This window comes from Gamsiella multidivaricata (assembly GCF_025024155.1).
Source record: "Gamsiella multidivaricata strain RSA 2152 chromosome Unknown BC939scaffold_28, whole genome shotgun sequence".
Classification (NCBI taxonomy): domain Eukaryota; kingdom Fungi; phylum Mortierellomycota; class Mortierellomycetes; order Mortierellales; family Mortierellaceae; genus Gamsiella; species Gamsiella multidivaricata.
In genome coordinates, this window is record NW_026251736.1 from 72916 (window position 1) to 88305 (window position 15390).

The 15390-nt window shown below is 48.7% G+C and overlaps 8 protein-coding genes across 8 annotated transcripts; 2 read left to right on the forward strand and 6 right to left on the reverse strand.

Annotated features, from left to right (window-relative positions):
- Positions 1–4063: 4063 nt before the first annotated feature.
- On the reverse strand, positions 4064–5324 carry BC939DRAFT_137969 (uncharacterized protein). Its single transcript, XM_051550124.1, has one exon. The coding sequence runs from the start codon at positions 5202–5204 to the stop codon at positions 4152–4154; it is 1053 nt and encodes a 350-aa protein (XP_051412760.1). The 5' UTR covers positions 5205–5324; the 3' UTR covers positions 4064–4151.
- Positions 4926–8705, reverse strand: BC939DRAFT_137972 (histone deacetylation protein Rxt3-domain-containing protein). The gene is made up of 7 exons (XM_051550125.1): positions 8583–8705; positions 7991–8476; positions 7809–7877; positions 6174–7712; positions 5876–6046; positions 5339–5777; positions 4926–5222 (listed from the first exon to the last, which is right to left on the reverse strand). The coding sequence occupies exons 2-7, from the start codon at positions 8367–8369 to the stop codon at positions 5156–5158; spliced, it is 2664 nt and encodes an 887-aa protein (XP_051412761.1). The 5' UTR covers positions 8370–8476; positions 8583–8705; the 3' UTR covers positions 4926–5155.
- A 197-nt stretch (positions 8706–8902) lies between these two features.
- On the reverse strand, positions 8903–9501 carry BC939DRAFT_410408 (histone-fold-containing protein; the record flags this gene model as incomplete). The annotated part of the gene is made up of 1 exon (XM_051552918.1): positions 8903–9501. A coding segment is annotated over one exon (348 nt), but the record flags the coding sequence as incomplete, so codon positions are not given.
- A 556-nt stretch (positions 9502–10057) lies between these two features.
- On the forward strand, positions 10058–10897 carry BC939DRAFT_449648 (histone-fold-containing protein). The gene is made up of 2 exons (XM_051555410.1): positions 10058–10657; positions 10854–10897. The coding sequence occupies exon 1, from the start codon at positions 10245–10247 to the stop codon at positions 10653–10655; it is 411 nt and encodes a 136-aa protein (XP_051412763.1). The 5' UTR covers positions 10058–10244; the 3' UTR covers positions 10656–10657; positions 10854–10897.
- Positions 10898–11172: 275 nt separating this feature from the next.
- Positions 11173–12711, reverse strand: BC939DRAFT_410414 (putative 60S ribosomal protein L27A; the record flags this gene model as incomplete). The annotated part of the gene is made up of 4 exons (XM_051552919.1): positions 12698–12711; positions 12343–12376; positions 12230–12259; positions 11173–11550 (listed from the first exon to the last, which is right to left on the reverse strand). Exons 1-4 carry the CDS (start codon positions 12698–12700, stop codon positions 11174–11176), a joined length of 444 nt encoding a protein of 147 aa, XP_051412764.1. The 5' UTR covers positions 12701–12711.
- Positions 12712–12828: 117 nt separating this feature from the next.
- On the forward strand, positions 12829–14046 carry BC939DRAFT_449651 (cornichon). The gene is made up of 6 exons (XM_051555411.1): positions 12829–13016; positions 13138–13161; positions 13321–13365; positions 13487–13599; positions 13728–13850; positions 13932–14046. The coding sequence occupies exons 1-6, from the start codon at positions 12942–12944 to the stop codon at positions 13960–13962; spliced, it is 411 nt and encodes a 136-aa protein (XP_051412765.1). The 5' UTR covers positions 12829–12941; the 3' UTR covers positions 13963–14046.
- Positions 14047–14844, reverse strand: BC939DRAFT_449654 (glia maturation factor gamma-like protein). Its single transcript, XM_051555412.1, has 3 exons — positions 14644–14844; positions 14427–14548; positions 14047–14297 (listed from the first exon to the last, which is right to left on the reverse strand). Exons 1-3 carry the CDS (start codon positions 14735–14737, stop codon positions 14097–14099), a joined length of 417 nt encoding a protein of 138 aa, XP_051412766.1. The 5' UTR covers positions 14738–14844; the 3' UTR covers positions 14047–14096.
- Positions 14845–14943: 99 nt separating this feature from the next.
- On the reverse strand, positions 14944–15281 carry BC939DRAFT_449656 (uncharacterized protein). Its single transcript, XM_051555413.1, has one exon. It carries the CDS (start codon positions 15177–15179, stop codon positions 14961–14963), a length of 219 nt encoding a protein of 72 aa, XP_051412767.1. The 5' UTR covers positions 15180–15281; the 3' UTR covers positions 14944–14960.
- Positions 15282–15390: the final 109 nt, after the last annotated feature.

Here is a 15390-nt window from a genome sequence, read left to right on the forward strand (position 1 = left end):
TTGGTTTACCATCAACTCTGAGAGGACTCCACGTGTTATATGCTCCTTTCTTTGATGTAGTAGCCGTTTCCCAGTCCTCCTCTCCGAAATAGAGCTCCAATTCCCCGATACTTGTTAAAATCATGGCAAGCCTCTATCCTACCATCGAAATTTGATAGAGTAGGAGTTTGAATGAAATATCGCTATGCGGTTTGAAAAGTTATTATGAACCACCGGATACGTTGTCGGTCGCATTGGTTTTAATAAAGTCATCAAAAGCTGAGAACAAAGCTATTATGTCTAAGACGAGGGGATGATAACAACACAGCATAAAAGATACGAAAAATTGCTTAGTATTGGATAGAAACATGAACAGTGCCTTTTTTTTTTGCGAGGGAAAAATTGACCGGTGAAACAACAGTATACACAGTAGGCGAGGGTGTGAGAGCAAGTGTTGGAATATAATGCGCTGCAGGGAGCTTGGTGGCGCGAGTGCGAGGAGCAGAGGTGTCGATCTAGAAAGGATTGAGAAGTGCTTAGTTGGCCGTAGTGAAGGCGCGTGTGAGAAAACAAATGTACCATGGTGTCAGGCGCCTAACAGACCGCGCTTTGGCCAACAAGCACAGCCCCCGCTCTCACTGCACTGGTCAACCTTAATCTCTTTATGGTGAAAATTAAATTACTTTAGACTAAGAAAATATATGAGAGGTAGGCTTGATACGGTCCTTGTATGGCTCAGGTACATCTTCACTAATACCTTCCATCAACACGAACTGCCCTCTTTTCCACCATTGACCCATTGACTATACCCATTGACCTTATATAACATCGGTATTCCAGGACCTGGACATCATGAGCTCCGAGGGACACCACAGCTGCGAGAACGGTGAAGGCAGTTCAAATTCTATTCGCGCTACTGCTGCCCCCACTACCGCCGAACAAGTCAGGTCTGACCAAATGGATTTTGCTCCGCCAATATCTATCCTATTAACTTCTTGTCCACCTTACACCTGCTCTTGCGTAAGAAGTGAGTAGAATAGAACATAATGCTATTGGACATCTTTTAGAAACGAATCTATAGTGCTCCCGCTATTCAAACCATGGTTGCTGGTGCCACAAGGAGACCAATATACAAAGCTCTTTCTAACAATACCGCGAATAATGCGAGTCCCAAGCAATCTCTCCAAATAACTCTCCCAGTGCCGCATAGGATAGTATAACTAGAACAGCGGCTAGCAAGAGGTATTCGCGCGCGAAAGAAAAAATCTAGTCAGCGGCAGGAGCCAATTAAATATCTGACTACACGAGCGCGAATAGCGTATTCACAAATGGACATCCTCCCCAGAGCTATCCAGAAACAGCAGGAGTGAGCCAATCGTTTAAGTCTTCAGAAGAACGACGTTCAATTGCAAGTTCAGAATCGGCATCATGCACAGTTGACTGCTAGAATGCGGAAGTCCTACACTCGATACCAGGATCTTTGGGTCGTAATTACGGCTTCATAAGCGGACCACGCTATAATCATTCTTTGCCCTGGTCGGCTTAAACATTTTGACAATCTCCATTCTTCTAGAGGCGGTGTACTAGCAAAGAATACGGGCAAGGCTTTGTCGTGAGGGCCAGCAAGTTCCTGCTATTCATGAACGAGAACCTGACATTGGAGTCGAGCTTACCGAATGACGATTCTAAATCACCAGATGCTATGCTCCCGCTGTGAGCAAAGTCCAGGAACAAAGGAGTCGTAGCTCGTCTCGACTTTGAATGCTATAAAAACGCTAAGCCCATCTATGTGGGACCGATGATATGAATCTCGAGGCCGCCTGTGATCTTTATAACCGCCAAAAGAGTCTCCCGGGAATGGCTCATGAATCACATCCAAGGTCTTCAGGTGCCGTAACGCTCATAGAGGGCTACAAACAAAAACTGGGACTCATGAAGGTAGCAATGGAAATCAGGGCACTTTGCACTGATCAGAGCGAGGAGCTACATAAAATGAGGGGGACGGTGAAGTAGGGCTGGAGTCACAACTACACGACACTGGGAGGTCAATGCAATCACGAGATCATGTCATCGCGAGCTGGCCCTTTTGAGGCGAAAGCATGAGAAAGGCGACGCTACCAGATATTCAACCCGCTGCCTTCGGTCACAGGGCCAACCAGGGCGGACAATATATCCTGGGTATCGGCCCAACAATCCTGCAAGGGAAAACAAGCCGTGATGGCAAGGGGCTCATGGCAGTTACCATTCGAAATAAGGACGTCGAGAGCGTGTCCAGTCGGAGGCCTTGCGTTCTATTTCTTCAAGCTCTGGTAAGTAATGCAAAGCAATGCCGCTGTTGGTATCACGGAACATAACATCAACCAATTATGTTAATGATACCTCGCTGTTCTTTTGTACAATCGTAGCGTTCTGATGGGAGAGAACCGAACCTCGATAACAACGAAGGCTAGCGCAAACGTCATTTATGTGTTGGCAGCGACTATACACGGCAGTTACCTCTTCGGCTCACTACAGGGGTGAAGCTCAGTTATTAGAGTTGCGGGAGTTCTCACCGACAATTCGACCCGCCATCATAGTGGCACTGAAGCACGCCATACCAATAATCCAAACCATGGTATCAAGGATATTGAACGACGTACCTATTCGAACATGAGTCGCCTTATGTCACACTACTTGGACATGGTGCCGGGCGTCGCTAAATTCAAGGTGGAAGGATTCGCATATTGAGCGAGCGCCCATGGCATCCGCTCAACACGAAGGTCCCGTCAGTTGGCCTCCAGCAGTTGGCTATTCCTTTTTATCAAGCATTACTACGTTAATCAGGTTGACTAGATGAAACACGTGGAAAACATCATGACGGACAGCTCTCTGCTTTCCTGTGCTACACTTTGCTGCGCATATAATATGAATCTCGCGAGGGACAGAGAACCCATTCACTCTTTGCCTTCTCCCATCCATTCACTACCTACGGTTTAGGGTTCCAGAACCTTTCTCCTGTAACACTCACATTTCGACAGAAGAATATAACAGGCTGCCACAATGAAGCTGCTGCTTCTTTCGTGCGCAAGAAGACGGGTTGAAGAATATCAGTGAGAAAGAGATGAAGGGCCAAGCCCCCACATCCGTATGATATAAATGGACTTATTAAAATGTTTTAGGTTTTAACGCACACTTGAATGAACGTATACAGCTTATGTATGGCGCTGACGCTGGTGAATATACGACAATCCGTATCCAAAGAGACCCGACGTGTAACATGGTGTATGTGTGTGTCTGTGGCGACGCACTACAGTTGAGGTCACCCGTAGTGAGGCACTACAACAACTATTGCAAGAGGACGCAACAACGTCCTACAGCACCTTCGTCTACATCGACTCTAGCACCTCTTTCCGCAGCAGACATAGCGCCTTCTTCCTCTCCGTCTCTCCGTCCTCGTCAGTAACTCCATCGCTGTATACATCAACGCGATACTCCCCTCAACATTTCGCCATGCCACCGGGGCTCAATACAGGCGCCACAAGCCTGGGTGGGGTGATGTACGTCCATGGATAGCAGCAGTCCAACTGGAACAGTTCGCAGGATCCATGGAGATGAGGATGAACAGGATAAACGAAACGCAGGGATCGTTGTGACTGGACCCTTGCAAATCATTCTTGCATCTTGACGCATTTGATCAAGAGCCAAGAAAGGACCATTGCTGCCGCGATTCAGCAGGGCATTGCAGCGTTCCGGAAGAGTTTCCGTCCCCACTGCCCTCCAAGTCAAGAAGCAGTGGTTAGGAGACAGCAGCCTTTGACGAGAACTGCATCGCGCAGTCCACTCACTCCCATCTATTGAGATGCTTGTTCCAGTCAGAGGCCCGCATAGTTGCTGAAGACGCGTCTCCTGCACCAACGCAAGGTTTGTACGCCAGTGACCTCAAACACGTTTGTCCGAAATAAAAATGTAATACGACCACTAGCGAAGTCTACATAAAATTGAACTGGGAGTCATCTTCCTCCCGTTGCCTAGATACCGGCACAACTTCGCGTTGAATGCCAATGCCCGCTAACTGGCCCGCTTGCAATTTCAAGGTCTCCATTAACGAAATGTATGGTAACCGATACAGTGCCAAGTGACCAGACCAGCAATTGTTTAGTACTCTAGCTAAAACACGCTCATTATTTGCATCCCTAGTCTGATGCTATCTCGCCCTCCTCCAGTTCGCCCTCCTCGCGTTCGGCCTGCCTGTCTTCTGAAACGGATGCTGTTGCTGGGGTCTTTGCTTCTTTCGTGCTTGAGTCGCCTGATGGCTGTTGCGGTTCTGGTACAGTTGACTTCGTAACTCTCGTCATCATATCCACATCCATCGTGTTCACATTAAAACCCGATGGGGCTGTAGCTTGCTGACTAGGAGGTTGTTGCACAGTGGTCGCGATGGGAGCTGGGAATGAAGGCGTAGATCCAGGTGCAGGCTCGATACTTCCGCCAGCCGCAGCAGTAACCTGTCCCGTAGCATTTCCTCTTGCAGCTTCACCGGGTGCGGTGCGCCAAGGCTCACTATGTGCGTTAACAGTGGTGGAGGACGATGTCTCAGAGACCGCTGTCCTTTCCGTCTTACTCTCATTCTGCATCGACGACCCTATACTGGACGGCCTTGGTAAGCGTTGTTCTGTCCTGGGCCGCCAAAACAGTCGACTCACGACGCAAAACACTCCATCTTGCTGTCCTTTTTGAGCACCAGGCTCGGATGACCCTGCGTTAGCAGAATCAAGGGCCATCTTCGCTTTCCGTGCTCCATCTGATTCTTCGCCACTGATTCCATTATCCCCAACCTCCATGGCCCGAGCGCTTTCGTCCGCAGCATCTTTGGACCTGTGGTTGGTGGGCTCGATACCCTCCATCAAAGAGCTGAAGCCGCTCCGAGTGTGATCACCTTTGACCCTTTGGCTTGGCTGGACTACTACACCGCGCTCGACCCATTCAAAATCCTGCCAATCTAGGTCCTCGTACAGCACTTCTGCCAGGTTTCCGAAATCTAAAGGATAGGTCGCCTTACTCCAGCTTGAAAGCGACGTCCGACCAGAAATGACAGCAAAGCGGTACTGATCAAATCGCCTGGCATCTGTCCCTGCTTGGTGCTGCAGCGAAATCTCATAGCGCTCCTCGTCGTTCTCCAGTATCAGAACTTCATTTTTCAGCCTCCAACTTGTCCATTTGCGCGAAAGCCCATCGTGCCGGTCCATGACCAGCTCCGGTGAATACTTGAAACTTCACAGAAAAAAAAAGAAAAAAAAAGCATAACATATGGCTTATCAGCATAGTGCAAATGAGAACTCTACGCATGTTGCTCCCGTGAGAGAGGACGACGATTACTTACCATGGGTCTCCTTGATGCGTAAATTCAAAAGTGGCTGTGCGCATAGCTTTCTCGTTTTGCAGGCTCTCCGTAGTTTCGTCGTGGATGTTGGCTAAAACACGCAGGCGTTCCTGATTATATTCCTTCATACGTTGCTTACTCTGACTACGACCTCGGTTCAGTGCCTCACCAGGACACATCTTCCGGATGGACTCGATCTTGAAACTAACTCCATCATGCCCGGTGCTCCAGGTGCGACTTTTGATGCGGTTACGGATCGATCCCTGGTATTTAACCAGTTTGGGCAAAATACGTAGCGTAACAGCAAGGTCGAAGCCAGGGCAAATGTGTTTGATTGGGTCGGGCGCAAAGTTGTGCTGTTGACCTGTAGGACGAATAGAATCCTCCTCTGTACTCTGTGCGCTGATGGGCGGTATAAAGAGTCCTCCATGGATTAACACTATCAACGTGCACAAATACATCAAGGTGTGATTAGTATGTCTCCGTGAGCCAAACGCAAATCCAAAATGTGAGTGGAGCAGCCGATTCGATACGTACTCGCAACAACGTCAGAGTCATCTGTATATATGTCTGTGCCCCAAATCTCGCGCCTCTTCACTTTGATATTATCATATGTCAGATATGAGGACGCAATGCGGACTTCAAGCAGCGAATTCTCCTTGCCTTGCATGTCTGGCAGAAGCAGCGAGGGTTCATAGCGATAATAACCTATAGTCAAGGTAGAGAATGCATGTCAGAAAATAAAGATAGAGTAAGCCATCACGTACACCTAGTGTAGGCTAGTAGCATTACGGCGAATAGCACAGCGCGCTTAAGTGATGCGCATGCTACGTACCCAAGAAGAACTCAGGACGGTCGCTCTTTGTAAGGCTGGGGTCGTTTTTGACGATCAAACGCGGATGCTGAGCCAAAGCTGAAGTAGATGCGGATGTCATGGAAGCTATAGGGGCTGCTGGAGCTATGCCTGAATGGTGTCCAGTATGACCTGTGGATGGATAGTGCAGGTGACCATTGACTGTCGGTGGATGAGAAGCGGTTGCGTGCTGTCCCGCTGAGTAGGGACTTGATCGCCCAGCCATGAGCCCATGCGAACTCTCACCCCTATATGAAGACCCAGGATGACCATGAGGATCATGTATATGGGTTGAGGCTATGCTCGTAACAGATACCAACCCAGGCAGCTTGCCATTAACAGGTCCAGCACCGCCCAGCCCGTTGATCGGTTCCTGCAGCGGTCGGACGCCGACTGGTGAGGCCAGGCGATGACGTTGGCTGCCAAATAATCCTATGCCACCAGACTCCATGACCTCATCCGCCGGGTAGTCCTTGCTAGGCGTTGCTCTGGTTGGATCCTGTCTGCGTCCTGAAGATTGATTGTTCTCTGTTACTGCGCGGTTGAATCCCGCTTGATTCTGGTTCATCGGCTGACTATCCACTTGATCGCGACTGCGAAGTGCATTTCCGGCGGCTCCTGTTGGGCGCGGTGAAATCGATGGCGGCGCTGCCTGTCCCGACGTCGCCAATTGGGCCTGTGTAGCCGAGGGTGATGAGAGTGCCGGTGAATGCCGCTGCGGAGGGGGAATAGATGGCGTAGATGATTGCGGTACCTTCTGTATGGTGGATATTGACGTGATCGATGAGGAGTCCGGGTGGGGTATTTCAAACTGATCGAAAATGTTTCTCGACATGCGTCTCTCACGCTCTTGCTCCTGCTCACTATCGTCGTCGTTGTTAAGAAGAAGCGCAGAAACAGACATGGTACTCCGTGATGGTCTGGTGTTCTGCAGTGGATCCGACAAGGCCGGTGTAGTCGAGAGGGAACTGAGGGGAGGTAGAGTATGCTCTGGTGGTGTCCGGCCTGCGGTAGGACTCTGGGGTCGCTCCGCTTGACTGTGTTGCCGATTCTCGGATGAAGACTGGTTTGACTCTTTCTCTGAAGGGTCAGCGCCATTAGGGGCATTTGGTATGGCATCTTCTTTTGTGCTCTGAGTAATAGATTCCTCATTTACGTCCTGTGTCTGTTCCTGCGTTCCAGTCTTGTCATTAATAGCCGTCAGGGCCTCAGAGTCCTTCGTCACACTTGTTGATATCAAAGACAATGGAGAATTGTCGGCTGGAATGGTCGCGGCCTCTGTTGGCTGCGAGACAGCCTTGCTATCTACTGTCTGAATCCCAGTCTCAAGTGTCTCCAGTGTCGTCACAAGTGGCTCTGAGAGGGAGGCCACCGCCAGGATGGATCCTGTGAGTTCAGAAGCGCTAGGTGCTGCCTCTGCTGTTACGAGCGCGTGTACAAGATTGTGACTCGGAGTGGTGCTAGGGTTAGGCAAAGTTGTCGCAGCATCAGCGTTGGCCTCGGACTTTGACATCTCGCCATCTAGATCGACAAAAGAGGAAATGGGTCATGACCGTTCTTTGCCAAAGGTTGTTTTCATAGCATAGTTCTGATATGGTTCTTGATTTGAAAAAATACCTTGACTGACTGCTGCTGAAACGGCTTTTGTTGATGGCAGTACTGGCTCGGCTGCTGACTCCACATCGTCTGCTTGTAACGTTCAGGCGAAGGTGAAGATCGTCCGATTAATAAAATGGTCATCACGAACTTATCAGGAATGAACCATAAGATCGAAGCACTCTTGATGGCGATATCCTTACTCTTCTCCTTATTGTCATCGTCATCCATTTTCTCGACCCACTCTGCGAGCCCTTTTGATTCTTCGGAGGGATCGGCCACGTCCAGCGAAGGCGAGTACTCTGCTCCAGATTTATCGGCGTCAATCGTCAGTTTGATTCTTTTGTTGGCTTCATTTGATGGCTGTAAAGCGTCTGAAGACACTGCCGTTGCATTTGGTGCCGGGGTTGTGAGGGCTGAGGAGGACTCCCTATTGGCAGCATCCACATCCATCAGTGTTGATATTGCGTGGCCCGTCTTTCCTGTATCCATGCTGACCAAGCCTTCTGCGAGTCCTGCCAAGGATGATGACTCTGGTCCTGGTTTCAGGCTATCTTCGTTGGGTCGCTTCTTGGTGTCCATGATGACACACTGGGTATGTTTCCCCCGCGCTAGTACTGACTGACTGTTGCTGGCAGTAAGGTATAACGTCGGTCTGTCCTGGTCCGAATGTCCAATTGATTTGATCCCTATATCGCAGAAAGCCATGGGAGCGAGATTAGGCTACAAACTGCCATTGCTAAAGGACATCAAACTCGGTCACCTCTGTGTCAGCGCGTGTGTTCTGACAGATACCTTGCGCAGTTATGAGGGACAGGAAAGGGGGGCTGAGATAGTTTAGTCTCACAGCTGAGGGCGCAAGGGCGGGTGTGAAGTGAAGGGTGGTGAGTAGATGGATAGATGGAGATGTGATCGGAAAGAGGGAAGTTGAATGGCGAATAGCGCGTTCGCTACTCGCTATATCCAACGAGAAAAAAGTGACGTTTATACCCATTAAGTATTGGATTTACGGAGATGGGATATAATCAGGACCATGCATATCGAACTGCAGAGCAGACAAGAGTACCGTTTTTATATCGTAATTGACATGGACATAGGCACAAGCATTGGATTACAATTGCAATTGATTTTTTAGTGTTTCATTTAATGATACATAGCCGCAAGAGAATAAAATAGAGGTACGATGAGGCCTGGTTGCAAGAGGGTTTAAGGTATGAAATACAAGTTCAGAGAACGAAGAAAAAAGAGGATGGTAATAAAACAATAAGATTCGAGAAAAAACAGGTGTTGTTTGGCGCTGTCGTTGACTCGATCCAGTGCTGCCGGTTTAGCTGTTTTTTGTTGTCCTTGAATGTTTTCTTTTCCTTTACAGCTCCTGGGAGGCAACACCACCCTTCTTGGTCTTCTTGGGCAAGAGGGAGTCGTGGATGTTGGGAAGAACACCACCCTGGGCGATGGTGACGTGTCCGAGCAACTTGTTCAACTCCTCGTCGTTGCGGATGGCGAGCTGAAGATGACGGGGAATGATACGGGACTTCTTGTTGTCGCGGGCAGCGTTGCCGGCCAACTCGAGAATTTCAGCGGCCAAGTACTCGAGGACGGCAGCAAGGTAGACGGGGGCACCAGCACCGACACGCTGGGCATAGTTGCCCTTACGGAGGTGACGGTGAATACGACCGACGGGGAACTGAAGACCGGCCTTGGACGAGCGCGAGGTCGAGTTCTTGGGAGCCGAAGCGGACTTGCCACCAGATTTACCACCAGACATTGTGAATGAGTTGCTGTTGTTGGGAAGATGAGAAGATTGTTGTTGTTGTTTGGTGATCAAAGTCGAACCAGAAAAGTGAAGGGAGTGTGAGTGGGGAAGAGAAAGAAAGGAAAGAGAGTGGAACGGAAAAAGAGAGAAAAGAAAGACGGGGGTTGGGTTGGGTTGTGCTGTTTATATGTAAATCAAAGGAGTCCGCTGTTCGTGTTTGCGGCGAATTAGAAAGAGCAAAAGAGGGAAAGGTGAATTTTGGTGGCAAGCCATTTTTTATTTTCAAAAATGAATTTCGAGGAAACCAAAAAGACGCGTCCGTGCAATTAGGGAATGCCCTCCCATTTTTACTTAACTCATTAGCCAATTACACACCCTCGCCGCGTCCTTTTGTCGCGTCCTGTCCAAAATTAATTTTTTTTGGAATTTTTTTTTTTATTCCTCTTATCCTCATTCCCTTATCTCCTTATTTTCCACCTTCGTACTGCGCTAAAATATTAGCACAGGCCGATGGTTTCTCGTATAAAACTGTCGAAGCTCTTCTCTCCACCCCGGCTTCTTTTTTCTCTCTTTTCTTTCTTTTCCTCTTTCCTTCTTTTCCACTCTTCTGGATCCGATTGTCTCTAACTGTCATCGATACCTATCGTTCGTTCGTCATCTTCACTCTCCCAATCTCAACCTCCCTCTTCAAATTATCAAACATGCCACCAAAGCCCGCCGCCGAGAAGAAGCCCTCCACCGGAGGCAAGGCCCCCGCCAAGACCGCTGCTTCGTCTGAGAAGAAGGAGCGCAAGACTAAGTCCGAGGGTGGCAAGGGACGCAAGAAGGCCCGCTCCGAGACCTACTCCTCCTACATCTACAAGGTCTTGAAGCAGGTCCACCCCGACACCGGTATCTCCAACAAGGCCATGTCCATTCTCAACTCCTTCGTCAACGACATCTTCGAGCGCATCGCTGGTGAGGCCTCCAAGCTCGCCGCCTACAACAAGCGCTCCACCATCTCCTCGCGCGAGATCCAGACCGCCGTCCGTCTCATTCTCCCCGGTGAGCTCGCCAAGCACGCCGTCTCTGAGGGAACCAAGGCCGTCACTAAGTACACCTCGTCCAAGTAAAGAAAGAACGAGTCGGATACACAGGAACCAAGGAGGCACGATCTTCGCTTTGCTCCATCTATTCATCCTTTTTCATTATCTTTGAAGTCTTCTATAATTACCTCTTTACCCACGCTCATATACACTGGACGGACGCTCCTGATTAATACGCCTTGAGATTAGTATCCAGCGCCGGTCAAACCTCACCTCAACAACCCAAATTGTACATCATAGCCTGCTTTCTTTCTGTAGAAACATTAAAAAACATTGCAAAAACTCTGCGTATATATGGATAGCATCTTCTCATGAAAGATACATGGTCTTGACTGCATCCGGTCTGGCTCCTAAGTAAAATTGTTAAAATTCAATGTTGGCCTTTGTTTTACATTCTGGAACCGACCTGGCAAGCAGTTGGCCTGTGCGCTAGGATAGCCATGTATCGCTGTAAACGTTATCTTCGCACCACTATTGATTTTTTTTAAATGTTTTTATTACAACCTGTTTGAAGGCAGCTAAAGACATGAAAGCCGACTTTATGTTTAAGCAACCAACTGAACGGCACCACCAACAGCCTTGATCTTCTGCTCGGCAGCGCGAGAGACAAAGCGGGCCTTGACAATGACGGGCTGCTCGGGGAGACGACCCTTGGCAAGGACCTTGCCGTATCCAGCACGGAGAGTGTCAATGACGGGGACAACCTCAGTGTTCTTGACAGCGTTCTTGCGAGTCTGCTCGGAGACGAGGGTCCAGAGAGTGTCCAAGTTGACAATGGGGCGGTGCTGGCCGTTGCGAGTCAAGTGGAAGCGACGCATACCGACCTTACCGAAGTATCCGGGATGGTACTTGTCCATGTTGATACGGTGGTGGTGCTGACCACCAGCAAGACCACGACCTCCGGGATGCTTGCGGTGCTTGCCTGAACACACAATAATAAAAGGATGCGGCTGGTCAATATCTTGTCAAGCTGTGATATCGTACTTATTGACAGGAGAATGGTGCCGTGCGTTATATATCGAGGCACTTGCACCGACTTTTCCACTACTCTCGACTGCCGTATCCTGTCTGCGTATCCTGTCTGCGTATCCTGATATTTCTCACTTTGCACTGCTATAGCCTTCCAGAGATCGATATGCTATAGCAATTGAAAATGCTGTGCAGGTAATCCGTGGTGCAGCGATCAAGGCTCTCACAGTCCAGCCAACCCAACGCAATGATTATCGCAACGCCGATCCATGACAAAGTTAACAGCGGCGGCATATCCTGGCCTTGTATAAAATAGTCCCCTTAGGCTGCAATGAAGACGACCAAGGCACCTTCTGCAAACACAGTTTTCACTCTGCCCCTGTTTCTCTCTGCTTTCTCTTCAGGCCGACAGTGCATCGTCCTTCAGAGGGTCGGTTGAGTTGATTCCATTACGCGATCTAGTCAGCCCTAGCCGATGATGACACTTTCTTTTTGATCCCTGAACCGATCCAACGGATGAACGTTCCCTCCACTATATGTTTCCTTTGCGCTGAGTCCATAAAAGCTGTTCCCGAGTGTTCGCTGAGAACGTTGGTCTCCCGTTTCCTGTACAATGGCATGAAGACACTCACCAACACGACCGTGACCGGCAGAGACGTGACCTAAAGATAAACACGAACAGCCAAAAGGTCAGTATGAGGTGTACGAGATCAAAGTTGGCTGAAGTCTAGTAAACGTTGATTACCTCTCTTCTTGCGGTTGTGATGCAGACGGGTAGGCTAGGGGTGCATAGAATAGAGTTGGAGCGTGTCAGGGTTCATCCTTGGTTGAGTGAATAGCCATTCGGTTTCATGGCAAGTGCTGAAAGAGGTACTGAATCCAGATTGAACAGAGACTAGATAGTATTGGTAACTAGTCGATGGTACGTCGTGGGGAAACGATCATGCATGGGTATCACTGGTCGTTGTTGAGCATAGCGATGGATGATAGGATGGATGGATGGTTGCCGCATGTGTCCTTGAACAGATCCATGTGGTGCTGGTGGCGCCCTCCGGATATCGTCAGTCAGTCTTCCTGGAATGGTGAGCCGCGTGACTAACCATTTTTATAAAGATAAAATAAGAGAGGGAGAAAGCAGGACCAAGAGGGCGGCGCAAAATCATATGGGGGCGAGCGAGAACCAATAAGCCACAGGGCAAGTTCGATCTGGTCAGTCCCACTTGACCAGACAAGCAAGTCCATCATATCCACTTCATAGAATCATCTCGACCTCGCGACAAGAAAACCATCTTCATCTCCTGATCTATCCTTATTCCCTTTTTTATACACATCCTTCTTTTCACAATGTCCGCTGAAGCTATGGTCTTCTTGTTCGGCGTCATCGTCGGTGCCGGTCTCTTGTTTGTCAAGGTGTTCTTTGTAAGTTGAACACGCGTGCGTGGTCTCTTGAACATCAAATCAGTCCGTCTGGTCATGGCCAATCGCGTTTCTAATCTACGTATGCTTCTTTGTCTATTGTTGTTGCTGCAACTCATGTTAGGTCATCTTGATCAGTGACCTCGAGGTATGCGCTTCATCTCTGAGCCCCCTTGTCGTCTTAGTCGCGCTGGGTTTACCTCTCTGGATAAGATACCAAGGATGATTAATACTGGAACGAAACTGACCGTTTTCTCAATCGCGATGATGGCATTCTGTTTTCTACTGTTCATTATTGCCTCTTAAGGTCGACTACATCAACCCTATCGAGCTCTGTAACAAACTGAACCAGGTACGGAAACTATCCCCAGCATTGACCAAGCCATCTATGGATGCCGGTCACTGATGCGCGATCGTAACTACTTACTACTCTTTGAAAACGCTTTACTTGCCTTTATCTTTTCTGCGACTAGTTTGTGTTGCCAGAAATGTTCGTGCAAGCGTTCATGACATTCATATTCCTGATCAGTGGACAGTGGATCGCTACCGCCTGGAACTTGCCCTTAGTCGCTTACAATGCCAATAAGTATGTGCGCATCTTTACCGCCGCGGGAAAATGAGCAGACGATCGATGACGTGGCTGTGTTGGAGCAACCCACAATGACAGGTGCTAAACAATGCCTGATCTTTTTTTTTTTATCATGTATTCAATAGGATTATGAATGGCAAGCACATGTTCGATGCCACAGAGATCTTCCGCACGTTGGGTCAGCACAAGAAGGAGTGCTTTATTAAGCTCGGCTTTTACCTCCTCAGCTTCTTCTACTATCTTTACCGGTAAGTATCATGAGCAAGAATTGACAGATTATACGTTGGACCTGAGCGTGTACTAATTGACGATGTTGTCATCTTTACTAGCATGATTCTCGCTTTGGTGAACGATTCGTAAGAGACAGGACGGAGCAGTTGAAGTCGCGATGGTGTTCAATGGTGCATCGGCGCATCTTTTTTTCTCAAAATAAATCAGACGTGCAAGTCGTCTTCATGCCACAATCATTCGACATTGTGCTTTATTGAAAAGAATCATTTGAGTAACTTTGAGCGCAACCAGTCTTCGCTCAGCGTCTCTGCATCCTGGACATCGAACACCTTTCCAAGGCCGACCTTGTTCTGAAAGTGAGTCTTTGCGCTAGCATAGAGCATGTTCAGCTCTGGTTTCACTCCAGCGGGCGAGTAGTACAAGAAGACCAGGGGATATGAAAGACGGCCGTCGTCATGCTTTAACTGTGCGGGTATACGAGAGATCAATTGGATATCAATTGGATGGAATCATTGGCCAGAATAAACCCATGCCTGGCAATGAATACTGGGGTTGCGACGTGAATAGCGAAGGAACACGATTAATGTGCTCACCTCAAAACTCAGCACGACGTAGCGTGGAGTGCTCTCCGGCAGCAAGTCTGCAAGGTCCTCGATGGTTAAAGAGTCCTGCTCCTCATCCTCTTCGATAAGCAGCTTGTTCTTGTCAATCTTGCCTATGTTCCAGCGACGCGAAGACAAACAACGACGAAATGATTAGGTCGCGTCTGTGACGCATACGACTGACCACGATGGACAAGGAGACACGTACAGATGAGGGCTGCGTTCCCTTGCGATCTCTTGGCGAAGCGGAAGGCTTCGATTTTTTCGACAAGGTTAGGGTCGATGTCGCAGGTAGTGGACATGGTAGTGGTAGTGAGAGAGCTTGAGAGGGATGTGCGGAATCGGGAAGGAGAAAGAGATGAGTGGTGAATGTGAGCAAAGACCAAGACAGCCAAAAGTGAAGTTTTTGTAATTCAACTGCATGTTGGTTTCTGTTACTTGCCCTTTCACGTATAAAGAGCATACATCCAGTACAGAAGCAATAATCAACAAACACGCCATTTCTTCCTCTCCTTGCCTTTCCTTTTAACTGACATAGCGGCAATGCAATCGCTGTTGGGGTGAATGAATGCTATGCTTTATTTTTCGTGTTATAATTTCTGCCGAACATGTCTTCAGCTTTGTACAAGCAATAACACATCCACAACAAAAAGAAAAAAGACTACAGTGGTGGAGGATTAATGTTACAGAGAATGGGATTATAAAGACAATTGAAAAGAGAAAAACTAAAAAGCATGAGACCATTTAGGTGCGCTCTCCACGGAGACGGCGAGCCAAATGGATGTCCTTGGGCTGGATGGTGACACGCTTGGCATGGATAGCAGCCAAGTTGGTATCTTCGAAAAGGGAGACAAGGTAGGCCTCCGAAGCCTCCTGGAGGGCACCGATGGCCGAGGACTGGAAGCGGAGATCAGTCTTAAAGTCCTGGGCGATCTCACGGACGAGACGCTGGAAG

Bases quoted from the DNA above. Each gene is read 5' to 3' on its own strand.
- BC939DRAFT_449651 (XM_051555411.1), top strand. From the start codon at position 12,942: ATGTCCGCTGAAGCTATGGTCTTCTTGTTCGGCGTCATCGTCGGTGCC. The intron at 13,017-13,137 runs GTAAGTTGAACA...AACTCATGTTAG, and splicing joins TGTTTGTCAAGGTGTTCTTT to GTCATCTTGATCAGTGACCT. The intron at 13,366-13,486 runs GTACGGAAACTA...TTCTGCGACTAG, and splicing joins TCTGTAACAAACTGAACCAG to TTTGTGTTGCCAGAAATGTT.
- BC939DRAFT_137969 (XM_051550124.1), bottom strand. From the start codon at position 5,204: ATGGACCGGCACGATGGGCTTTCGCGCAAATGGACAAGTTGGAGGCTG.
- BC939DRAFT_137972 (XM_051550125.1), bottom strand. From the start codon at position 8,369: ATGGACACCAAGAAGCGACCCAACGAAGATAGCCTGAAACCAGGACCA. The intron at 6,047-6,173 runs GTACGTAGCATG...CCTTGACTATAG, and splicing joins CCGTCCTGAGTTCTTCTTGG to GTTATTATCGCTATGAACCC. The intron at 5,778-5,875 runs GTACGTATCGAA...GCACGTTGATAG, and splicing joins TGACTCTGACGTTGTTGCGA to TGTTAATCCATGGAGGACTC.
- BC939DRAFT_449656 (XM_051555413.1), bottom strand. From the start codon at position 15,179: ATGGTCTCATGCTTTTTAGTTTTTCTCTTTTCAATTGTCTTTATAATC.
- BC939DRAFT_449648 (XM_051555410.1), top strand. From the start codon at position 10,245: ATGCCACCAAAGCCCGCCGCCGAGAAGAAGCCCTCCACCGGAGGCAAG.
- BC939DRAFT_449654 (XM_051555412.1), bottom strand. From the start codon at position 14,737: ATGTCCACTACCTGCGACATCGACCCTAACCTTGTCGAAAAAATCGAA. The intron at 14,549-14,643 runs GTACGTGTCTCC...GCTGGAACATAG, and splicing joins AGGGAACGCAGCCCTCATCT to GCAAGATTGACAAGAACAAG. The intron at 14,298-14,426 runs GTGAGCACATTA...ATACCCGCACAG, and splicing joins ACGTCGTGCTGAGTTTTGAG to TTAAAGCATGACGACGGCCG.